Genomic DNA, 25,052 nt, shown 5'->3' on the forward strand with positions numbered 1-25,052 from the left:
GATAACTTTTGTTTTTCATAAGAATAAAAACTTAAAGGGACAATGAAGTCCATTGGTAAGAGTTAAGGAAAATATGTTACGTATGCTAAATATATCATCATACATTAATTAGGAGAAATTAGGAGAAATCTATTTCGGTGAAAAACTGCAAGTCCACTGGGATTATTACTACCGTACAAACAGTCTCACAGCACAAGCCAGTGAGGGTGTACAAGAATGAGTTACCGTCTTGGCCTATGAGCTTTCCCTGTAATGTTACCCTAATCTTATCTTTCCATTACTTATAGATATTCAGAGCTAAGTCACATTTCTTTCTCTGTGACTCTGTTTTCCTGATGAACTCAGCCATTGGATTATCACAGACTTTAAGAAAATTGGGACTGAGGCACCTGGGTGGCTCAGTCAATTGACTGAGTGTCTAACTTTTGATATCGGCTCAGGTCATGATCTCACAGTTATGGGATCAAACCCTGTGTCAGACTCCACGCTGACTAAGGAGCCTTCTTGGGATTCTCTTTCTCCCTCTGCCCCTTTCTCTCTAAACAAACAAACAAACATTATTAAAAAAAATTGGGACCAAGGGTATATTATTATGTCCAGTCTCATCAAATGGTATATATTAAATACATACAGGTTTTTGTATGTCAATTATACCTCAATAAAGCTGTAAAAAAGCAAGAAAGCTGAGTTCAGGGAGGATCAGCAGGAAATAAATATTCTTCAAAATAGTTTTAATATACTTCTGTGTAATGTCGATAGAATTAATAATTATGCTTTCTGGTTTGAAGTGTTCTAATGATACAGGGAAATATTTCTTCTCTACATTTATACGTTCACCTTTGAGTGTTTGCCCAATCAATTCCTTAGAATAAATTCCTAAAAGTGAAATTGCTGAGGCCAAGGAAATGTGTATTTTAGGTTTTGATGTGTTGGCCACATTGCATTCTGGGAAGGTTTTCTTGCTGGTTTGCACACCCACCAGCAGTGTTTATGACACCCCAAACATCGTCATTCCTGGTGATCTTTGTCACTCTTGCAGGTGACTGTAGTACACACACAAGATTGAGTGTGAACAGCTTTTTACACATTTAGTACCTAAGTGTAGGTCAGTTTAGGGTCCACTTTTTTGCAGTGTTTTGTGGGGTTATTTCTTTCTTTCTTTTTTGGTAGATTTATAAGAAAACTATCACTTAAATAGAGACATTTTCTCACTTTACCTATTCACGGTAGGGATGCTTTCCCTGTTAATGATGCCTGTTGCTATACACAGTTTTAGAATTTTTCTTGCCAGATTTATCAAACTTTTCCATTCTGGTTTCCGTCATGGTGACAACGTCTTTCTCCACCCTAAGTGTAGACTTATTCTCCTATTTTCTACTACTATACTTCTAGTATTTTAAAAAAGAAAAGGATTAATCATTCTGAAGAATGTTTATTTAAAGTTTATTTTGAGAGAGAGAGCATGTGCAGGGGAAGGGCAGAGAGAGGGAGAGCAAGAGAGAATCTCAAGCAGGCCTCACACCATCAGTGCAGAGCCCAATGCAGGGATCAAATCCACGAACCGTGAGATCAACACCTGAGCGGAAATCAAGAGTCGGACTCTTAACTGACTGAGCCACCCAGGCACCCCTGAAGATTTTTTTTTTTTTTTTGCATATGATTTGTGAGGTTCGGTTCATCTTTCTGTTTTCCAGAAACAGCATCTATTGAGAGGGCAAGGGTAGACAGTGCAGGGCTGGGGAAGCAAGAGCACTCTAGAAGTGGGCTGCTTCCAACCGGCTCCACCACTTGGCGGCCTCACAACCCTCTTCCTCTAAGGTCGCTTAACCGTGTTTCTAGAGTGGTTAGCTGGTGGGCCATGAGGATTACGTGGGAAGTCACCTGTAAACCTCGTGGCAGTGGGGAAGCTCCCAGAAACAGAGCACACTGGAAACAGAGAGACCTCCCACAGGACCCACAGAAAGGGATGGATGGGACAGACCCCAAAGCTTCCCACCCTGGAGTTGTTCAGGCTCCTGTGAGTCTTACAAAGCATCCCCCAGGTGAGCTGCTCACCTCAAAAATCTACCCCTGTGGAGTGATTTGCCTCACAGCAAGCAGCTGTGACGTTGCCTGGTGATGGGATTAAAGAGCAGAGGGAGCAATGCTTCTCAAGCTTTAAAAAATGTGCACACAGGTCCCTGAGATTTTAAGACAGATTTTGATCCAGTACCCCCGGGTAAGGAAGGCCCTTGGAGTAGTGAGGGGCTAGAGCCCGATCTGACCAGCATCACAGGGATATAACAGTGGGTCGCACACTTAAGGGACATCAGAATCCCCTAGGGGCTTGTTTGAACCCCCATGGCTGGGCCCACCCCCGAGTTTCTCATTCATTGGGTCAGAATTCTGCCATATCCCCAGGCAATGCTGATGCTGCTGGCCTAGCCCACACTTTGAGAATCAGGTGGGCATCACCGGACTGGTTCCTGTACCTGCCTGACCAGTGCACGGCTTGCACTCGAGGCCCCAGGCTGTACCCTTCTGTGTGGGGCAGGCAGGTTCTCAGGCCCATGAGGACCTGGCTAGGATGCCTTGATGTCCCTCTGAGCCCTGCCCTTCTCTACGTGGACCCTGTTCATCGAGCACCCTCTGACCTCCACTTTCCTGTACTTCAGATCCCCCGAGGGATACCCTGGATAGGAGATGGGGCTGGTTTCCAACTTTTAGTCTCTTGTGGAGTGTGAAGGGTGTACGTGCCCCCCCCCCTATATCCCTCCTGGGAATGATTCTTGAGAGATCATCTGGTGTCCCCCAAAACCTTTCTAACACCACAGAGCATCTGTAGACCTGTTCGGTGTTCACACGCCCCCAGGATTACAGGTTTGTCTAGATTTGGTATTGAAGGGCAGACTGCTCAGGCCCCTTGTGGGGGAGCTCCAGGAGGCTGAGATTTTCACTCTCAGCTCCATCAGGGGTGTGAGCAGTCACTGTGCCTGTCTCGGGTGGCTCTGTGGTAGCCCATTGCCAGTTCTAACACTAGGTCCCTTGCCTTGCAGAGCCCGCAGATAGCTCGAGCCTCCTGGTATCTGAGGGTGCCACCGCACCAGGCCTAAGCCCTGAGGGCCCTGTGGGTGCCTCGCAGCCCCTGCCACCTGACCTCGAGTCCTCTGAGGGCCCTGACCAGGGCACGCAGGCACTGCCAGGTCCCGGGCGTGTGGCCCGCTCCACCAGCGACCCCACTTCGTGTGCATCCAGTGTGGCAGGTACGACTGGCCCAGCCCCCTTGTGCCCCCAGCGTGTGCCCTACTCTGCCCTGGACACTGCAGGCCTCAGTGAGCTGAGAGTCAAGGCCAGGCCTTGGGACCTCGGCTTAGGGGCCACTTTGGGAATGTGGTCTTAATGCCCTAGGGCTCTAGGGAGGGAGAGACAGTCATGGACCCCTGTTGTGTACCCACCAGGCTTTCCACTTTCTGGCTGGGGAGTAAGGAGAGAAAGGATGGAAGGCTTGGGGTGATGAGAGCCCACTCAGGGTCAGCCAGCCCCTGATATTAGCCTGCTAGTTGTACCCCAGCTCTGGGGCCCAGGTGGGCACTCAGGTCAGGCAGATGACCACAGGCTGTATCCATCCATCAGCCAGGACTAGCCTGGGCTCCACCCTTTTGGAAGTGCCAGTGCCTGCTGAATGGTCTGGTGGGACCCAGGGCCACATAAGGTATGTCTGTGTCTCAGTGATGGCTCTAGGTGGGTGGGGTGCCCTCTAGCTGGAGCTGCCCCCAGCAGAAGGGGTGTGTCTCCAGTAGCATTTCCTGGGCACCCTTGGCAGCACTCCATGTGTGTGGCTTGGAGCTGGGGTCAGAATCACCCACATGACTCTTACGTGTCTTTGCCAGTAGAGACTAGTGGGTATCCTGGCTGCAGGGCCATTGGACTGCACACTTCGTCCAGTGAAACTGTAAGAACCCTGAAGAGGCCCCCTGGCTGCCTGGACTCAGTGGTGTTGGGCCAGCTGACCTCCAAATAGACAAGACCCATGCCCCAGGAGAAGTGTATCCCTGGAAGGAACTAGGAACCCACGGAGGTCATTGCCTACCAGGGCCCTGCTGGTGGAGACGTCAGAGTTTGCACCTGGAAGCTCTTTGGCCTGCAGTCCTCTATCTCGCTACCTCCCCTCCCACATTCAGTTACCAGCTCACTAGACAAGATCCCATAAGACTCTTCTCCTGAAGCACCCCCCCACACACACACCTCCTTCCCCTGTGCTGGGCTCCTCTGAACCCAGGCTCAGCCTTCTCTCCTCCCTGCTAGGGCTATTACATGTGCATGTTTAGGGGAGTGTCTACTCTGTGGCCCCCTGATGGCTTCCTTTGGCCTATCCACCCCTCAGGGAAATTTGGACTCCACAAACCATTACATTTTAGGGGTGAGGATGGAGAGAAGACGAGTCACAGTGCCTTCTCTGCGTCCCCACACCACCCTGTCGGCACAGCCTCTTCGCAGCACCACAGGACAGTTACTGTTCTACGTGTCAAAAGCATGTGCCTCCCCGGGGTCTCTGGGGACCTTCAGACATGGGATGGGGCGGAGGGGTGGCATTCTGATGAAACACACTGGGTTTGCTTGTGGCATTGCCTGCTGTGCTGTGCCCAGCCGGGGGACACCGCCTGCCCTGTGGCAGATGCCGGCTGTGGGGCTGCTCCTGTGTGATCCATGCACGGGTTTGTGTAAGTTCATGAGTTTTCCTCTGCTTATCCAGCATCTAAAATCTATCTCTTACCTGAGGGAGGGTGATTATAGTGTTACCGGGAATGCCTTTTTCCGTTTCATGTGTTACCGGAGTTCTCTCTCTGATTAAGGCAACACCTCTTCGCATCCGCCCTCCTGCAGCCAGGACCTTGAAGCAGGACTGGCCAGGGCTGCTCTGGGGACCGGTGAGATACTCTTCTAAAACGCTTTGACACCTGCTGCGAGATGGGGGGCTGGGGAGTGACTGGTGGGCTTTGTCTGAGCCCAGCCCTCCCGTTGTCACCCGTGAGCACGGGCTCTGCAGCCCTGTGGGCTTTGAAAGGACGGCCTTCCCTTCCCTTCTCTCTCAAGAGGACATGTTAGAGCCTATAACTGACTTAACATGCATGCAGCCATTTGTTTCACTGTATTTATGAGATGCTATTTTGAGGGGAGATTGGCCTCACGTGTGAGGGGTTTTTTTTGTTTTTGTTTTTTTGTTGTTTTTTTTTTTTTTTTTTACAGTTTCTCATGCTTAATTATCAGGCTTGCTCCATTGCTATCAAAAATAGGCCAGACCACCCAGAATGTGTTTCCTCTGTGTGACCAGACACATGCTGTGGGCAAGTCAGGCCTTAATCTGGTCCTTGGTGAGTTGGTCACAGGAGACTGACCAGGGCTGGCTTTCTCTGGAGGCACCATCAGACCAGGGCCTGCTCCTTGGGTTATCCAGAGCAGCCACATGGGCCCTGTTGGGAGCTACTTCCAGGTCCCCTGGCCTTATGCCTGTGGGTACTAGGAGCAGGGCCCTGATGCATCTGAAGTGGCTCCTGTCCACCCCTGACCTGGTGGGGGGTGCTCTCATTGCCCCTCTGGTACCCCCAGTTCTGATCTTGAGGCAGACCTGTCTCTAATGCCATTGGACCCACAGGGGCAAAGGTCATTGAGGGAGGGAAGGCTGAAAAGGATCAGTGCCCTGTGAGCTCAGGAATTCTGGCAGAGAGACAAAAGGAAGGGGGATCCCTACCCTGCACCTGTCCTTCTCTCCCTGCCCACTTCCCATTTTGCTGTCCCATCCCCAGTCCTTCAGCTCCAGGGGGGCTGTGGGCCTTCTAGGTTAACAGCAGCTCAACTCAGGGCTGAGAAGGGCCAGGCCACACCAGGGATGAAGGGACACAGGACACTCCCAGGGCGCCAGCCCAGGACCATGGAAATCCCACCAAAAAGCTTGTCTCAAATAGCCTTGTGTTTGCTTTGTAAAAAATTCATTTAACAGCTGCCTTCTGTTTTGTTTTGGTTGTTTTCAGATTTTATCTTTTCCCTTGATTTTTAGTTTCCCTATCTCATTCCTCCACGGCCTCCTGTGCTTGTCGGCACCGGCTCTCGCCACCTGGGCAGCTAGATCCCCGGAAAATGGACCACCGGTTAAAGCCAGAGGCCTTACAGACAGTCTTCAAAGAGCAGCCACACTCATTAATGGACGGCAAGGCCCATGCAGACACCAGGGTTTTGGTGGCTAAATTTTTGGAACACTCGAACTGTGCCCTCCCTCCCGAGGTACGGCATGTGGTGGGCACCTTTCGCCCGGCTGTCACGTCCGATGAGCACCACGTGGACGAGGCCATCTTCAGTGCCAATGTTCTGGACCAGGTGTGAACCAGTCACAGGTCTTGACATGGACACAGACAGGCCTGGGCCAGAGTGTCCTTGCTGGAGGCCACTGTGCGTGCAGGGAGGGGATGAAGCCCAGGAGTATCTCTGGGTGGCTCAGATGGGGAACTGCTCTCCCTCTCTTGCGGAGGATCCAGTCCATTGTTTTCTTGGGGATGACACTTCCTACCTATTCCAGTGATGCAGAAAAATGACTCTCGTGGCCATTGTGAACTCTTTGGGTTTTTATCAGGCATATAGCACCTGGAACTGGAGACACTAAGCATCTTCAAAATCATGGCCATCAAAAAGCAAAATTCTCCCTCACTTCTGATTTAGTTGAGCGTTTAGTGGATAGAGGAGGACAAGTAATGAGACCATTTTCTTCTATGGTTTGTATCACTCACTAGTCAACCCTTTATCATGTGCTGACTGGAAAGAAAATGGGTAATTCTAGCACGGATGGCAGCCCAGGCCCAGCTCTCTGCCCGCAGGAAGCAGGGCTGTTGTGGGAACAAATCATTATAGGGGGCCTCGGGCCACCTCCAGGCAGCAAGCCGGTACAACAGGAAGCTTTCCTGGACGCGTTCCCCCCCACCCCCCGCCACCTCTGCCCCACCATCACCTAGTCTCCTGGGCCTCCCCTCTCTACCCTCCCTCCATGGGGAGCCCTCCCCACTTTCTCTCTGGCTCTCTGTCCATGGTCTCCTATTCTGTAGATACTTTTGGGGACCCCCTTTGGGGGTTTTTCCCTGTGTCTGCTCTCCCCAGGATGGCCTGGATGGGTGAAGGTCTGGGGAAAGAGGCCTGTGTCCCAGGATCTGTGCACCTCCTGAGAAAGCAAGTCTCTGATGACCCAGAGCAGTCCCTTCCCAGCCAGGCAGTGGCCACATCTGCATTGGAGCTTGCAGGTTGTAAGTCATGTCTTTCTATAAAACACACACTGAGCTGGGGATGTGGGGCAGGCAGGCCCAGCCTCTCTGCAATGGCAGCTTGGGCATCTCTGACTTTCTTGGTCCCCCTGCCCCTCATGTTCTGGCAACATTACCAGCTGCCACTTCTCAAAAATGGCCCTGGAGCAGCACTGTCTTCAAGAACTTTCTGCGGCAGTGGGAATGCCTGTATCTGTGCCATCTACAACAGTGGCCACTAGCACCTGAGCTGTGACCTGCATTGAACAAGGCAGCCCAGAGCTGACATGTCTGAACCAAGAGCCCAAGGGCCTGGCATGTGGAGCACGGGGGGAGGACCTGACAACTGCCACTGCTGCTTGGTGTTCAGCAGTCTGGGGTCTGCGTGCTGTCCTCTGCCTTGCACCCCACTGTAGCCAATGTGCGGAGGGCACGTCCTTGTGATTGGAAGCTGGGGAGGGAGGGGCAGGGAGGGTCTGCAGTCCAGACGCCTGGAGCCCCCAGGAACTGAGGTGCAGGAAGCCTGCAGGGACAGTCAGCTTCGAACACTCTGCTTCAGTGATGGTCTTGGCCATTGCCTCCCTCACCTCTGGGTGAGGCGAGAGAGCTGAAAAAATACCCATCAAGGCCTTTTGATGCCAACCGGAACGTTTCCATCGGAAAACCCCAGAGATGAATTATGAGCACTTTATCCAGACTATAAAATGGGAAATCCCTTCTCTAATTTTTCTCAGCTGAGGGCTCTTGAAGTCCCTCAAAGCAAATCCCTTCACAGGTACAGTTAATTGATGGTTTTTCCAAATAGTCTCCCCTGAGCCTGCCAGCAAAGCGTCCATGGCTGTCGATGCCCTGGCCTCTGAATTCAGGGCATTTTCAGTGTCTCTGGGGTGGGGAGCCAGAGCCTAGCAAGCTGCAGGGGTTTCACCTGCATGTGGGGGGCCCACATTTGAGCCTGGGGGCCTGCACACAGCAGTGTCCCTGGGCTGAGTCCTAAGCCTGCAGTCTGAGGCCAGCCCCTTTCCTTCCCACTCCCACCTCTGGGCTGGAGCTGGGGCATCAGTATTATGCAGCCATTGTGAGCGGCCACTGGGAGCCTGCCCTGCTGTTCTATGGCTTTTGCTTCTCCTCCCTGCGGCGGGACACTGTTTTCTCCGCCATCTGGGTCTCTTGCTGCAGCGTCTGTCTCCATGTGGGTACAAGTGGGCGCTCTGGCCCGAAGTCCAGAGGCCTGGACATTCTCAAGGGCTCTGCCCTTCTCTCATCCTTTCATGCTCAGTTTTGCATTTGCTCTCATAGTAACTCTATCTTGAGATTGAGGAAACTGTACCCAATTTTATATCACTCAGCTAGAACCTTCTGCCCATTCGTTCAGAGCCCCAGCTGGCCCACATGGGCTCTGGCGGGGCCCTGGGTCCTGGCTTCCAGTAAAGGTCCCGGGAAGAGAGGAGTACCAGAGCCACCAGGAATGAGCCAGGGACCCTACTCGCCAGTTCCAGTACCCAAGACCCTGCTCTGCTCAGCGGCATGTGGGAGCCAAGAGCCCCAGCAGCAAGCACCCCAAGCCCAGACCACGTGGGTGCATGGCCAGGGGGAAAGCTGTTTTCCTTCCCTCACTGGTGCACCTCTCCTACCCCTCTTGTTAAAGCATCAGCAGGCCAGGGAAGAGCTTGGGCTGTGCCAGAAAGCTGAGGCATGGGACCCCCACCTGCAAAGGCCTGGGTCCTGGGCACTCTCCCTGCCTTTTCCCCACCACCCAAAGGAGGTCAGCTTGGCGTGGGGCCACAGCCTGTCCAGACACTGCCATTTGCCTGGGGGCCAAAAGAACACCGAGGTGGGGGAAGCTCTGGACCCTCTGTGGCAAACAATCGGGGACTCATCCTTCACAAGGACTTAGTCTCCTTCAGCTGGTGACAATGCAAATTAAATGCTTGTAACAAACCGTGTAACAGAAAGCTTATTTCAGATGGATGTGTTTCCCTTCCCCCCCTCAGCTGTATTGATTCACAGATGCTGCTATTAGGCAGAATTTATAGGAAATTGTTTTCAAGCCACAGGAGACCTGTTTGTACAACTTGAAGGTTGTATTTATTTAATGTACCTCAAGGTGTTTTCATAATGATCAGTGTTTTAATAAAAACTATTTCTGGCCTCTGTGTCTCTGGATCTAATTCGGACAGAGGCAGAGAGCCCATGTGTGCCTCTGAAGGATCTTGAGGAGGCAGCAGGGAGCGTGAGGCATCCGTGGCCGCCCGTGTCTCCCAATATCCTTCCAGAGAAGGGCAGGGGTGAGGGGGCAGAGGGCAGGTGACTGCACACATGTAGGTACCGCCAGTGCTGGCCCAGAGCTGCCCCTCTGTGCATGTGACATCCGAGGGTTCCAGGAGGAATGTATGCTACTGGCTCAGAGATCTCTTTCAATCTGAACTTTTTATGTGTATCATTTGGTGGGACCCCCACCCCCCGTGTCATCTGCCCACAGATTTCCTCTCCAGAGTCTGTTCCCCTGCCTTGTCTTGGACAACACAACCACATACCCCTGGCTCTCCTGAGCTGATGCCCTTTCCTTCCAGCTCCAAGGGCATGGGCCATTTCTGGCTAGATGTGAAGAGCCTCATCAGTAGCTCACAGCATGGAGAGCAGATCGCTTGTCAGCAGAGAGAGGTGGGTCCTACCAGGCCAGGTTCCCCAGATCAACAGGGGAACACCCATCACCAGGCCTTCTGACCAAAGCCTATGTTGGCCCCTGCCTCCCCATGCCAGGGGACAGGCCACAAAAGACCCTAGAGGTAAGCAGACACCACTGGGATGTGTGGTCCATACACACATGGACTCACAACTCACCTCTTCTGGAGATCACTGAAATTTAAACCAAGAGAAGCAAAAGGTTTCTCTCCCTTATTAAATTAGCAGCCCGTGTCCTCCCTGGGATGGGCTGGGCTGGCAGACCTGGTGACTTGTCTCCGTCACTGACCCTGTAGTCACTGCACGGCCAGCCCGGCCTGACACCTGGTGCCTGGAGTACCTACCTCTCCAACCTCACTGGAAAGGGCCCCCGGAGGCCCCGGCCTGGAAGGAGATGCCGTCAGCACATGGCACCGTTGTAGAGCCGTGCTGTGAGGTGTTGAGGTTGAGGGAAGCTGGGCATCCATTTCTCAGTTGACAAACCAGCCACGCACACAGCTTTTTTATTATGACTTCAGTTTATTAGTGATATTAGCGAGTCTTCCTAAGGTCGGCTGCATGCAACACACAGGTCACTCCTTGAATACAGTAATCCTAAAGCTTTAGTTACTGCATGGTAAGGCTTCTTAAGTCACAGTGTATTCTTCAAGGCCTGGGCCAAAAAAAGAGACTTCCAGACAAAATGACGTCGGTTAACATTGACCTCGAAGGAACTGAACTAGACTACGTTTCACCGTATTTACACACGCTGTAATACTTCTCGCGGTGACGCCTGGCTCGCCCAGTGATCTGCGCTCACCGCTGGCTGCCCCTGGAATGGCAGAGATTCCCAGGGTGGTTTTGGTTTTGGGGGGTGGGGGAGGGAGCTCGTGTGTGAATGCGTGTGTGTAGACAGAGATTTTTAAATAGAGGGCAGAAGCTGTGCCCCCCGTCCCTGGGAGAAGGAGCCAGTGTGTCCCGGCAGGTGGGGTCTGGGGGGGAAGGGGTGGCCTCCAGGGGAGGACAGGAGCGGCAGGCATGGCGACCGGTCATCTGAAAACCCTGGAGTCTGAAGAATGGCTTGTCAAAGTCAAAACCGTGAGATTATCTAAATAAATATGGAGTTTCTGTGTTGTAGCCATCATCTTTTATTTAACTCAGGAACGTCTCCCTCCTCTTTAAATACAATCACATGTTCCCAGACGTCACTTACAAGTCACACCCCGAGAGCCGGCCGCAGCAGCAGAATCGGCCCATTCGGGGCTGTTTGGGACTGTCAGGGTGCCCTTCCCCGAGGCACCCCGGGCCCCCAGATGGGGGTGGGGGGCAGAAGGGACGGTCACTGGCCCCCCAGAGCTTGCTGTCCTCGCGGGGCCCCTCCAGGGCCATGTCCGCAAGCGCCCACGTCTGCTCTCCACGGCTTCAGGGAGGAAAGACACACTCCACACCACACAGAGCTACAGACAAACACCCTTGTCCGTCGCAGTGAGGAAACGGGTCAGAATGCGGCAAAACACTTGACTGTTCTACACAGATTGGTTCCTGTGACTCTCCTTGGATGAAAAGATACCCCTTTTTGTCCAAAAAAAAAAAAAAAAAGTGGGCCGTGAGGGCACACCCTTCAGAGAAGCCAGTGTCCTTGGGTGGGCTGTGGGGTCAGGGGTTAAGTCCTGGGTCCAGCCTTCCAGCTCCTCTGAACCCAGGTGGGCTGGGCGGTGCAGGCTGGGTGGGCCTAGATGTACAACGGGGTCTCCTGGCCCGTGAGGAGCCTGAACATGGCCGCAGGCATGGTCTTCATGTGGATCTGTCAATGAGAGACAGGGGCTGAACAGACTCTCCCCTCCCCTTGAAGGCCTCTCTCCTCCCCCTGATGCAATCAAGTGAGAACAAACACTCCAGGAACTGGCTGGCTGCAGAAACCCCCTGAGGGTTTTCTGTGCAAAGTACCGGCTTTCAGAGTGCAGGCAAAATGACGTCGTCAATGAAGGTTTAGAAAGCATTTCCTGACACTGTATACTCTTACTGGACCTCCCCATCCGGGTCTTCAGAGGGTTTCACACAAGCTCAAGTGCTAGTTTTTTCTGCAGCTCAAGCTGACAGCAGAGGGGCAAAAAATCAGATTTTTAATTGTGACTATGATTTGCCCACTCAGCTGGAGGCAGCCTGGGGGGTTCCCAGGCCTCTGAAGCCCTTCCCATGCAGCCAGGGAAAAGTGAGGGTTCCAGGGTCTGAGAATATATGGAGGAGGGCCAGGGACCTCGGGCCCCTCCATCCTTTGGGGTTCAGTTAGCAAATGAGCCTTCGGGGGCCTGGCCTTCCTCCCTGGATCCAAGAGGGCCCGGGGGGCACAAGCAAGGCACAAGATGGCCTCCCAGGGAGACTGCCCTTGTGGGGCACATCCCCCCAAATCCTGTGAGGGCACTGGGAAGAAGAATGAGACCAGTGGATGCACAGAAAAGGTGGTTTCTGCTCCAGCAGGGCCAGCCCAGGGCTGTGCCAGGCTCAGGCCTTGGGGCTCTGGGAGGTGTGGCTGGCACGGGTGCCACTGGCTTCACTCTCCTGGGTGCCCAGCAAGAGGTGACCTAGGGCAGGGGTGGACGGCACAGGGTGTGGCCTTCCCGGGGGCCGCCCTTCCTCAAGCAACCAGGTCTCAGGCCCTTGGGTGACCAACCCAGAGAAGCCAGTTGTGCAGATGGCTTTTACAGTGTCACCTGCCCCCTGCCTGTCCCTGCCCCCAGGATATGTTTGATCAATTTAGATTTTAGTGCATCCACCACGCCCAGCATGGCTTTTTCCACCAGAAGAATATTCTGTGTAATTCCTCAATCTGAAACCCACCCCAAACCTCAAGTCTTGTTATCGAGGAACTAATTTTCCAAATGTGCTCAGGGATGGTGGAAAACACAGGCAGATACTTCAGTCTCCTAGCCACACCCTTGGCCACTTTTGTGCCTCTTTGAATATCAATTCATCTCAGGTCTGAAGAGCTGAAAACATTTCTCCTTCACTCCACTGGCTTCTTCATAGGTGTTGAGGCTGATCGCCCCAGTGGGGTGGCCATTTCAAACATCAGATTTTCCTTCCTGGGAAGCCCTTTGTAAAAAAGGACACTAATGGTGCCAACCTGGCCCCCTCTCCCTTTTGAGAGCCAGCCATCAGCCACCATCAATCTATGGGAAAATAAGATTCCTCCCCCAGCCTGGTAGTTTCACAAAAAACCGAGTAGCCCTCAGGAATTGCGGTCAGAAACCCCCTCAGAAACAGCATCCACCCAGGGACTAAGCTTTACCCCCAGTGGTTACCAAAATGGAAGCCACACTCTTCCCCACATGGCCACAGAGCCTGAGAGGCCCAACAGCCCTCAGAATTAAATGCAAACTCCCACCCAGCACGGGCCCCTTTGCAACAGACCCCTCTTCCAACCCACCAGACACACTCGTGCTGGGTGAGGCCTCCTTCCATTTCACATACTCTGAGCACCTTACTTCTCACCCCAAATTACCCTGTTCACCTGTGAACTCCTTGAGGAAAACTGTGCCCCTCTCCTCCTACCCCCGTCCACCTCAGGCTGGCATTGCTCCGATGCCAGAAAAAAGTATAAGAGGAGGAAGGTTAAAGCCAGAGAAGCAGGAAAGGGTGCATCAGCCACGGCTGGCCTGCTCTGTGGATGGGAAGACGGCAGGAAGCAGGCAGAGCAGTGACCCCACTTCCGGGGTGGCCAGAGCCTCGTGCCCTGGAAGGGCAGGGGTCCTGCAGAAGGAAGAGCTCCCAGACTGAGCATGCACATCCAGTTCTAGAAAAGGCATCAGCCACCTTTGCCCTCCTGTTGGCTGCACAAACAGAGCCAGAGTGAACAGCCAAATGCAGCCGTTCAGCCTCGTCACAGGTACTCCCTGGGTGAGAGGCCCAGCCCAGCAGCTCAGTGGGTGCCCAGGGCTCCCTAGAGAGGGGGTGGGTCACGTAGGTCAAGGTGGAAGCACATGACTAGCACAGACACGCTCCAAGATTCCAGCAAGGATGGCTCTCCTAAGAAGGCAGGTATTCCTGGGGGGGGGGGGGGGGGGGGGGGGGGGGGGGGGGGGGGGGGGGAACCAGTGGCTTTCCTGAGCACCTCACATACCCCACTTGGGGCACAGATGTCAGTCATGGAAATGTAGGGCCCAGATGGCCTTGGACTCAGGTTCTGACTCCAGCAAAGTGACAGGCATGGCCTTACCTCTCCAACTGAGTTAGAAAGAGCCTGGACTATCTTCTCATGGGCTGTGGCCACCACACTCTGCCCGTTGATCTCAATGATGCGGTGGCCGACTCGGACGCCTCCTCGCTCTGCGATGCCCCCTCTCATGAGGCTGCAGATCTAAGCAGACACGCATCAGGTCAGCATGCAAGCCCTCACCATGCCCACAAGGAGCTCACTGCTGTCCCCAAACACGGAAGGAAATTAATCACAAAGAAAAAGAAACCCACAGGAAAACTGCTTATGTATGCAATCTGCTGACTCACCAACGGGCACATTTATGATTTGGAATAGGCTAAAAACAATAAAGTCAACAGCTTGGCCTGTGGGAGACCCTTGCAGGCCCTCAGATTCCCTACAGTGGCTCTGCCCCCTCAGCCATCCCAGAGCCTCTGTTCCTGGGTCAGGGGAGTGTAGAGTACTGGTAGTGTGTGCAGTTGAAGCACATCCTACAAGGTTCTCCACCAGCCACACTCTGCTCCTCTTTGAACTGAAGAAATCACTGTTCCCACCTCAAGAGGAGGTGATGAATTCACGAGCCAACAAAGAGAAAGAGCTGGGGGAAATGATGAGGGCCCTAAGTTTTATGAAATCCACCCACTTGGGGATTCCCTAAAGATGGTGGCATCAGAAAGGCAGACGCCCGCCCAGACAACACAGAGAGGGCAGCTGGTCCCAGATGGGAGCTGCTGGCTCAGGGAGAGGAGGGGGGCCAGCTGCACCCTGATGGCTCCACAGGAGCAGTGCCCAAGTCCTGGAGATGCAGAGGCAGGTGGGGGCAGAAAGGACTCCAGGTGCCTCCCCACCACACTTTCCAAGGACCCAACGCAGGGGTCTAACAGCAGGGACCCTGGAGCTGAGGCTTCCTGAGAGTCCGCTGGCCACCGGAGGTCTCTCCTGCCTGCCCCACCCTGGCGCCTGACCACAGGCACTGCGGCTGGCACTGCCTAGACCCCGGCTGCCCCTTCCTCAGCATTATCTCAGAAGCCCTGGAAGACTGCACCCCACCACCCGTGCTGGAGAATGAGCCAGGCAGCAGAGGCCTAGGCTGCCAGAACCCTGTCCCCAGAGTGCCCAGGGGCCACCCACGTCATCTAAAGGCCTCATGGAATTCACGGTGGCCCTTTATCCTCATGGTCTGCTTTCCTTAATCAGGAAACACTACCAAAACAGCTTTCATCTCATTGAGGATTTTGTGACATTTTTGGGCATCTTTAGACTTGAAAAGGCAGGGAACCCCAACCCAGAGTCAGGAGGGGTCATTCTGGTCAGCACCCTAAGAGGTCAAGGGCCAACCTGCCAGCAGGAGGCATAACCACAGGTGGTGGAAGATGCAGGGGGACAGCCAAGCCCTTCTTCCTGACTCACTGTTCTTTTCATTCCATAGCAAGGCTCTACATGACCCAAGACTCTCCTCCATGCCTTGTGGTACACACCCACTGCCCTCATCCCAAGGACCCCTGCCTTTGTTAGGCCAACTCCTCATCCAATCCCTTGCCAGTCCTGCTCATTCAGCTGGGGCCTCTGATTTCCAAGGTTGCTGGGGGGATGACCATCCCCTTAAACAGGACAGCTCTCCCCCACTTGCCTGCCTCCCCTTCCCTCCCTTAGGACCTGGCATGGCAACTTTTTAAGGCCACCATAGGCTTACAAGGCCACTGACCACAGGCTGGCCCTGGCACCACATGCAGGATTCCCATCTGTCATTTGTTTTGTGGATCCTGTCTTGTCACTAATGCCACAGGCCTTTCTAAACCAACTTAAAAAGTGGGTGCCTCCCAACCTTCAGGGTCCCTGTCTTTCTGGTAGAGAACATATATACAGACTGATGTCACAGTCCCAGGCCACCACTGCCCAGGCAACTGGACTCCTGCCCAGAGCTGGTCACAGTACTGGAACCTGAGCACTCGGTACAGTCCAGGCTCAACCAGAGGTAGGCAGAAGGAGAGAAGCAGGGTGAGCCGTGGCCACCCATTTTCCAGAAACGGGGAGCTCCCTGCCTGCCTGACTGCCCAAATTCTCCATACAAGAATTAAGGAGTAACTTCTATTCTTTTCTTCCCCCCTCCCAAATGATTTAAGGGCATTTTGTCCCCACTGTAACTGTTTCTCTGAAGATCCTGAAGAAGGTGCTTCGGGGTGACCTGGTTCACTTCCCAGCCTTACCAAGAAGCACCCAGTTTACTCCCGGCCAAGCAGAGAAGGAGACACACCAGAGAAGGTGCAATCTTCAATCCCTGGTGGCAGCTTCCTCCATAGTCACGGAGATTCAGGACAGAAGGTGAAGAGGGAGGAGAAAACAGCTCTGCACCCTCAGAGGGAGTTGCCGGGAGGATGGATCCCCACCCTGGCAGGTGACCCCGGCTGGAATCTGGGGGTCAGGCAGATGGAGAGGACAGAAGGGAGCAGGAAGTGTTGAGGAGAAGGCCATGTGCACACACAAGCACACACATGCACACACACACACTGGTCCCAGCCTTCCCAAACGAGGTGCCCACAGGAACCAGGGTGTGGGGCATTCCAACTTCACGGGGTGCACTTCTGTGGGGGAGAAGGCTGGTGTCTCCCAGCGGGAGACATCTTGATTTCTTGAATGGTGGTGTGGAAAGAGAGAGGAAGGATCCGTTTAGAAACAGTGCTAAGTGGGTCATCCGTGGCCTGTCTACAAACTAATGCACTGTACTCTGGGTGTAATGAAGCTGAAAATGGAAAAAGCACTTGTGCAAGACTAACTCAGATGTCAGCAAACTTTTCCAGAGGATTCAGGGGAACTTGGCTGCGTGGCACACCACTGTCAGCGGGCACAATGGTCCCTGCAGTCCTAGTCAGAGGAGAGACTGGCTGGCCCACCACCGAAGCCCTAATCAAGGCTTCAGGAGCACTTACTAATGCTAATTCAGGTAACTAATGCCCTGGGCCCTAGATACAAACTTATTGGCCCCTGCACTGCTCGTAAATGGTGTCAAATCCATGCACATGCTCCCCCTGACACCCTCCCACTGCATACAAGCGTCTGAAGGTGGGCAGTGGGAGTGTGGGTCTGCTCTTCCCAACAGCTGGCCTCAGGCCCAATCCCTGCTCTGCTCCAGCTGGGAGTGTGGAGGGCAAGTTACTTCACCTCCCTGTCCCTTAGTCCTCTGTGAAATGGTGACAGAAAATGCCATTCCCTAACTGGACCAGCCTTGCAGACACCAGCTCCACAGGGATGTCCTGTGGTTGTGGCTCCATTTCCTGGTTCCTAGAACTGACAGACAGATGGACTGACACCCCAGACAGATGGATCAGGGGGCCTCTGAGTACTGGCAACAATGAAACTAGATAGACTGGAAAAATGGAAGTCCTGCACACCCATGTTTAGAGCAGCATGAGTCACTACAGTCAAAAGGTGGAGGCAACCCAAACCCATCAATGTCCATTGATGGATGAGTGGAAGACCACATGGGGTCTATTCCTACAATGGAGTATCATTCAGTCCTAAAAAGGAATGAAATTCTGACACATGCTACGAGGTGGATGAACCCTGTGGACATTATGCTGGGGGTCAAATAGGCCAGTTGCAAAAGGGCAAGTGCTGTCTGATCCCACTTATTTCCATAAAGCACCTGGAGTATTCAAGTTCACAGAAGCAGAAGATAAAATGGTGGCTGCCAGAAGCCAGGGGCAGGGGGGGCGCAGGAATGAGAAGTCAGTGTTTGGTGGATGCAGAGTTCCACTTTTGCATGATGAAGAGCTCTTGAGATTGGCTGCCCAACAGTGTGAATGTACTGAGCACTTGAAAATGGGTAAGATTATAATCGAGGAGCTCCTGGGGGCTCAGTTGCTTAAGCGTCCAACTCTTGATTTCAGCTCATGTCATGATCCTATGGTTCATGGGATCGAACCCCTCTAGGCTCTGTGCTAACAGGGCAGAGTGTGCTTGGGATTCTCTCCCTCCCTCTCTCTTTCTCTCTCAAAATAAATAAACAGTGTTTTAAAAGATGATAATCAATTTTATCACAATTAAAACAAAAAACAGATGTCCTAGGAGACAGCTGGGGCTAAAGAAAAGGGGGTGAGAGAGGCCGATTCTACAACATAATGTAGCTTCTTAGCCACATGGGCCTCTCGTTCTGGAGGAAAGACAGGGTCACTAAGCTCCAGAAGGAGGCCAGAGCCCAGGCTAGCACGCCGCCAAACACAGGTGTGCACACACGTACAAGCACACACATATGCACATACACATATGTGCACATGCACACTGACAGCTGTGCAGAGGACCCCTCCCTCTCACCTCTCATGGGACAGCACCGAGATTTACTGAGACGCCCCAGTGCTGGGACATCCTTCAGCTAACTGCTTACCCTGCACATTAACCACTGCCACCTGGTGCAGGAAGTGCTTCTGTAGTGATCAAGGCAGGAAACCACAATGGGTCTGCGCAGGAGCTGACTGATGCCGGTCCCAAGCCAGGCATCCTGCCACCATCCACCCAGCTGTGGTCAGGTGCTGTGGAGGCTGAGGGACTCCCTGGTCACTGCTGGCCTGCTTGGAGGACACCAGCTGCCTTGTGGCTACCCCAGGCCAGCTGGAGCCAGGTCTCCTGGTGGGGCTTGGTGAGGGGAGAAGGGCACATCTGAGAGCCTCACTGGCCCTGGGGACAGGAGGCTGGTGGTCATGATAGAGGCGCCACCCAGGGGAGAGCTCCAGTACTGCAAGGCAGCAGGACACTACATGGAGGGAAAAGTTACCAGGCCAGGCCCCTGTGGGGAGGCTGGGTGAAGCCACTCCAACCTGAGCATGCTGTGAGGGGTAAAGGATAGCTCTCCTGTCCTCAGAGGAGGCCGAGGGTGCGGGAACTCTGAATCCAGAGCTTTGGCCTAAGGAACACGCAATGTTTGGGCAGACCAACACTCACTCAAGCCCAGAATCACCTCCTCCTGGAAACCCTCCTGCTTCCTCAGTGCCTGACATGGTGCAGACACCTCACGAATGGCTCTGGGTGGGTGAATGAACGAGCAAACGATTGAATATCTGTTTGTTGAACACAGGGAGTCAGATGTTGCCATTGGCTGTATGTATCCAGACTGCAATGGGGAAAAAACTCCTGCCTCTCCTCCAAAGCAGGTGTTTGCCGAGAACAGCCATGACAGGGACAAGGATGCTTCACGTAGGGCCTGAGGACCCATTCCTAGGCCACACGTCAGCCCTCCCTCCCGACTCAGGCCTGCCCTGGGAGCTGCTGAAAACTCCTGCCCTGTGTGGCCTGGCTGCTGGCCACTGTGCCCACCAGTCAGGGCCTGTCCCATCAGATGGGAGCGGTCCCAGGGACAGAGTGGGTAGAGAGTGGCCACCCCCCAGCCCCCTGAATCTGGGCCCACATGTGCACAACGAAGGTGGCCAAGGTGGAGAGGGCAGACTCACAATCCCGTTCTGCACGCTGAAGCCCAGCTGGTACTTGAGGTCAGGCCGCTTGATGAGGACCGTGGTAACTGGCGGACAGCTGACGATGTTGAGTTTCACCTGCGTCTGGTTCTTTAGACCCTGCAGAGAGGGGAAGGGGTCATGAGGCAGCCTTAGATGCCACCTACCAGCACACTCTCACAGGCCTAGACCGAGGAGGAGTCGGCTGGCAGGGGGGTGGCCCTGGATCCGATGGGTCAGTCACCTCCCGGCCTCTACGTCCCTCTGTGCTACCTGTACACGGGGCCACTGGCTTTCCCACGCACGTGGCAATGGGTGCCGTGGCCCACTGTGTTCTGCTGTGCCCTCTGACCCATGTGAAGACAAGCTGCTCCTGGAGCCAGAGGCCAGGCCCTGAGAACCACTGTACACAACCGAAGAGACAGCACCAGGGTCACCCTCCAAGGACTGCGGGAGGGGCCCTCCCCACACTGCATGCAGAGGAGCACTTTCTGTCTGGAAGGACCATGGGGAAGCCTTCCTCCAGACAAAACTGCTGATGGGTCAGGAAGTGACAAGCTCAGTGAAAATCTGTAAGCCGGGGGATCTAGCATCCACACAGAGACTGGGCCAGCTGCAGCCAAGGGTGACCTCAGGCCCCAGAGAGGATGCACCCCAGGCCCCTATTGTGAGGTTAAATGTGGGGGTGAGGTGAGGATGGGGCGGGGGGCAGGCCTCAATGTGGCTGCAGTTTCAGCTTGTTCCTCTGGCCAGTCGTGAGCCTTGGATGCTGCTCAGAGCTGCCTGGATATAGTGGGCACCCTGCTCCCTACACAGCCCCATCAGAGCCTGGGTGACCAGGTACCCCAGGAACTGCAGCCCTCAGAGAGAAGCTCCAGGCAGACAAAACCTCTGGTACTGCAGACTGAAGCCTTTCCTGTGTCTATCATCTGTCTTCCTAGGTGGTCACTCATCAGGCACATGCTCTGATGGGCTGGCTTTGAGAGCCGGCTCATGGGATGCTCGGACCTTGAGAATGCCCTTTATCTCCCAGGTTGACAAGGGAGGGCAGAGGGGTGTCCTCCAGCACCAAGACCATAGCAGATGAGGAGGGAACAAGCCACAGGGGCTGGGGGCAGACCACAAACAGAAGGCCACAGGATGGCCCCCAAGCAGGCAGAACCGTCTGGAGACCCTGGACAGAGCAAAGGCAATGCTGTGCCAGGCCTCCTGGTCTCTCTGTTCTTTCTGTCCTGGGGCTCTTGGAGACCTGGTTTAGGTGTGAAGACCACCCCCCATTCCCTGCAGAGGCCAGCAGCTCAGCATCTTCTAAAAGCCCAAACTCACGGGTCAGACGGTAGGAGCAGCCTCCCGGCTCTCACACCCATGCAGGGTGACCATCCCTCTCAGTATGCCCCGGAAACGGGACTCTTGGAGTTAACCTGAGAAAGTCCCATGCAAACCAGGTCACCTTGCATCTGTGGGTCCTCGGCCCTTGCCGGGGGTCCGTGTCCCTCAGAACTGGCATAAGTGAAACCAAACATCCCCTTTTCACCCCCAAGGGCAGCCCAGGTCCTTCTCTGATTTCAGTGATATGGTGTAGTCTTGGGGTCAACATCACTGGGTGGGTCTGTCTGCACATGTCTCCTCATGTGTCAAGGGGGGATTACAATGCAGTGAGAATAAAACAAGGCAGGGGCCCTGTGTGCGCACCTTGATGATGCCCTGGCAGGTGGCGAGGGGCAGCCCCACCAGACTGGTGCCGTTGATGGACATGATCTGGTCCCCGATGCTCAGCTTCCCTGAGCGGGCAGCTGGGCCGCCATTCATCATGTTCGCCAGGATCACTGTAGGCAGGATGGAGCCCCAGCCTGACTCCACCACCACCACGCCCAGGATCTCCCCCTTGTGCTTCTCCAGCTGCAGCTGCAAGGAAATCAGCAGTGAGAGGTGCCCGTGATGGGGGCCGGGGACCTGCCCACCTACCCTCCAGCCTCACCCAGCTCTGGCTCCCAAGCCCTCCTGGGGTGCCCCCAACAATCCTGGAAACCAGGAGCAGACTCCCTCCCGCCCATGCCCAGCATGGACTCCCCCAGGCCCAAGCATGGCTCCAGTATCCTGCCTCCCATTCTCCTCACCTCCCACATACCCATGGAGGAGGCAAGAAGAATGTTCTCAGACTCCAGGCCTCATATCTGCCCCTGGCTCTTGCTCTTGTCTAGAAAAGTCCTACGTCCCATCCATCCCAAGGGTCACTTTCTCAGAAAGCTGCCCGTCATGCATTCCGCAAGAAGCCAGGATCATTCATTCATTCAATCATTCAATAAGCAGTCTGATTATTCATTCATTCACTCATTCAACAAGCAGCCAGGGTCATTTATTCATTCAACAAACAATAAGGGTCATTCATCCACTCATTTGCAAGCAGTCAGGGTATGGGTCATCCCCAGGGTATTTGCTCTTGTGTCTTAGGATAACTTTCTAAGGCCCTCCCCCTGCCCCCACCCCCACCCCTGCCCCCCAACAGCACACACAGGAACCTGCTGAGGCCTCCACTCCTGGAAGCTTTGAAACTCCCCTGGGCAGAGCACCCAAGTTCCCTGTTTTAAAGATGCTTCTCATATGCTTTTCAGAAACACCTCCTGGGTGCTGAGCTCCAGTAGATGATAATAGCAGCATTAAAAGGCACATTTTCAAGGTCATTAAGACTGATTGTAATCAGCTCCTTTGTTACAACAACACCTCATTTCACACACAAGCGCTCAGCTCTGAAGGAAGGAGCAAGCATTCTGGGCAACACTTCATTCTGCAGTGAAGACAGGGATTTGAGGAGCCCTTCTAGGGCTCCAGTCCTCTGGCAGTGAGCTGGTGTGGGGCAGTGCCGGCTGGCCCCAGCTCTTCAGGGACCCAACATGGGTGGCAGAGGCCAGTGCAGCGTGGTGCCCGGGGCCTGCCGAGGGTGCATGCGGCTCACCTCCTTGCGGTTCTCTGAGTTCGAGAAGTGGATGAGATCATCGTTGTACATCTCCTGGGTATTGATGATGTCGCTGTACTCTTTCTGGCTCAGGTCTTCTGGGTTGATGCCGTTAGCCCGCAGGAACTCCTGGTAGGCCACGCTAAAGGCCTGGCCGATGGACTGTGCGATCAGCTGGGCCTGTGGGCAGGGAGAAGCCCACTGGAGACACCAGCACAGGCTCCATGCTGCCTGGAGCAGAGTGGCCGCGGCTGGGGGCAGAGTGCACACAGAAGCCTACAAAGGACCCCTGTCCGGGCTTAAAGGAACAAGTGGGGGGTGGTGCCCGAGCGGCCCCGTGGGTAAGGCATCCAACTCTCAGTTTCAGCTCAAGTCATAATCTTGCTCTTCTGGAGTTAGAGCCCCGCATTGAGCTGTGTTGACAGTGTGAAGCCTGCTTGGGACTCTCTCTCTCAGCCCCTCCCTTGCTTTTTCTCTCAGAATAAATAAATAAACAACAACAACAAAAAGAGGGGTGGCTCGTGGCTCAGTTGGTTTGGCTCAGGTCATGATCTCACGGTTCGAGGATTTAAGCCCTGCGCTGGGCTCTGTGCTGACAGGTCAGAGCCTGGAGCCTGCTTCAGATTCTGTGTCTCGCCCTCTCTCTCTGCCCTTCCCCGACTTGCACTCTGTCTCTCTAGCAAAACTAAACATTAAAAAGAATTTTTTTAAATTGTAGGCTCTCTTCTGGTGATAGCTGTCTTCCCACTAACGCCCCCTGGTCGGCTGACTATCTGCCGTCAGGGACCAATCCTGACTGCTCCCACCTGAGCTGTTTAAGTCCCAGACCATCCAGAACAAAGCACAATTTCAAAAAGTCTGAGAAAATTATGAATTGTTTGCTAAATATCATATTTTTGTTGCTTCCATTGGTGACTGTCCTATATTTTCTTTCCACCCCTCTTATTTCCAAAATAGACTAGAGGTGTGTTCTTCAGGGAGTGTCACAGAGACTGTCAGTTGTCTCCCCAACATTTATGTCTCCTCAACAACTGAACCCAATGGCAACTGGGGAGGCAGGTGTGTGTTCAGCTGTTCTGGTGGGGGGTGTGGCTGTTCCAGGCTGAGGTCTATAAGAAGCACCAGACCTAGGGACACCAGCACAGACCCCACAGAGAAAATCACTTCCTTCCACTTCAGGGAACCACTTGTGTGGACATTACTGAATCTCTGACACTGCAGAGTCCTGGACATTGAAAAGTCATTGTCAGGCATTCCCTGTCACCAGCCAGTGTGCAGATGGGGGACAGGTGGGTGGCAAGAGCTAAACCCCGAGCTCCCAGAAGGATGCCAAGCACACTAACAGCTGTGTGGCCCTGGAGAGCAACAGGGCTCCCAGCGGCTTGGCCCACCACAGGGCCTCCTCCCCCAGCCCTGGAGTGAGGGGACCCCAGTGCTGGTCTACCCCCTGCCACCACCTGCCTCCCCAACAGCCATCAAGGGGGCCTTCTGCATGGGTGCCCTCAGCAAACCTCAGGACTGGGAAACAAAGGATTTGACCTAAATGCCTAAATCCCTTCCTCCTTCTACACACTGCATGATTTAAGTGCCACAAATGACTATGTCTCTGTAACGAAGTGGGCTGGGCTAGGTAATAATGGCAGAGCGTGGAAGGCTTTCCTGAAATAGGTGCAAATTCTAGATTGAACTGCCCTCCTACACTGGGCCCTCAACAGTTTACAGGAAGGACAAGCCAATGTTCACTGGAGTAAGCCCTGCCCACTCCCAAGATCAGTATTTTGCTATTTTGGCAGTGCTGTTTGGGTGGACCAGGCAGAGATGCTGTGTCCTGGGGACCACTAAGTGACACCCCAGCCTGGACATGAGTGGATCGGAGGGTGGGGAGCCCGGGAGAGGCACATCCGAGAACAGCAGAGCAGCAGCCAAGGCCAGAGGGTAGAAGGTGAGGGTAGGGGGGACAGGGAGCCTGGGAACTGTCCTGCCCCCCCTGGGGTCTCAGGACTTGCTTCTGGTTGCCCCGACGCCTCCAGGTCTGTCCCCAGCTGACTGAGGTCCTGACAGGGTGGGAGTCTGAGAGCAACACTCCCTTCACAGCTGCACTTATAGTCTGGCAGGGCTGCCCAGTGCCCTGGGATCCACCTAGGGTTCTGCCTGGGTGCCCCAGCCCAACCCATAGGAGCTCCTAGGGACAGTGGGTTCCCTGGGGTGCCATCCAGGAGCCCTTGGCATCTCCCCGCCAGCTGCTGGTGGCAGCCTCCTATTTCCCCATCCACCCTGTGTCCTCGTGTTTCTCCCAGCTGGACTGGGGGACATACTTGGAGCCCTTCAGACAAGGGGCTCACCTGCCCCCCAGTTCACAGCCTGGGCCTGTGGGTGCTCAATGCTGTGAGGCCAGGAGTCCCACCCAGGAAGGTGGGGAGTGCAGGGGGCCTCAGCCAGGGGCTGGCATTGGCAGGGTGGTGCCCAGAGGTGACTGACCTCCTACAGGAGGTGAGGAAGGGAAAAGGGAGCTGCCATACCCCCAGCACTCCTTTGTGTGG

At 54.2% G+C, this 25,052-nt stretch overlaps 2 protein-coding genes across 7 annotated transcripts in view; one reads left to right on the forward strand and one right to left on the reverse strand.

Moving 5' to 3' along the window:
* The window catches only part of FAM189A1 (family with sequence similarity 189 member A1), a 461,340-nt gene extending 451,929 nt beyond the window's left edge, over positions 1–9,411 (forward strand). For both annotated transcript variants that reach the window (XM_043554845.1, XM_043554846.1), the window contains 3 exons: positions 3,036–3,242; positions 4,833–4,907; positions 6,035–9,411. In XM_043554845.1, the coding sequence (XP_043410780.1) occupies positions 3,036–3,242; positions 4,833–4,907; positions 6,035–6,357 (605 nt within the window). In that variant the 3' untranslated portion in view covers positions 6,358–9,411. The remainder of the gene's footprint in view (positions 1–3,035; positions 3,243–4,832; positions 4,908–6,034) is intronic.
* A 1,032-nt stretch (positions 9,412–10,443) lies between these two features.
* APBA2 (amyloid beta precursor protein binding family A member 2) overlaps positions 10,444–25,052 on the reverse strand; it is a 273,865-nt gene continuing 259,256 nt past the window's right edge. For 4 of the 5 annotated variants that reach the window (XM_043554841.1, XM_043554842.1, XM_043554840.1 and 1 more), the window contains 5 exons: positions 22,513–22,692; positions 21,252–21,464; positions 19,560–19,679; positions 14,140–14,280; positions 10,444–11,727 (listed from right to left, as the gene is read on the reverse strand). In XM_043554841.1, coding sequence (XP_043410776.1) covers positions 11,656–11,727; positions 14,140–14,280; positions 19,560–19,679; positions 21,252–21,464; positions 22,513–22,692 — 726 coding nt within the window. In that variant the 3' untranslated portion in view covers positions 10,444–11,655. The remainder of the gene's footprint in view (positions 11,728–14,139; positions 14,281–19,559; positions 19,680–21,251; positions 21,465–22,512; positions 22,693–25,052) is intronic. The other variant, XM_043554843.1, reaches the window with a different exon arrangement.

This window comes from Prionailurus bengalensis, chromosome B3 (assembly GCF_016509475.1).
Source record: "Prionailurus bengalensis isolate Pbe53 chromosome B3, Fcat_Pben_1.1_paternal_pri, whole genome shotgun sequence".
Taxonomy (NCBI): Eukaryota; Metazoa; Chordata; class Mammalia; order Carnivora; family Felidae; genus Prionailurus; species Prionailurus bengalensis.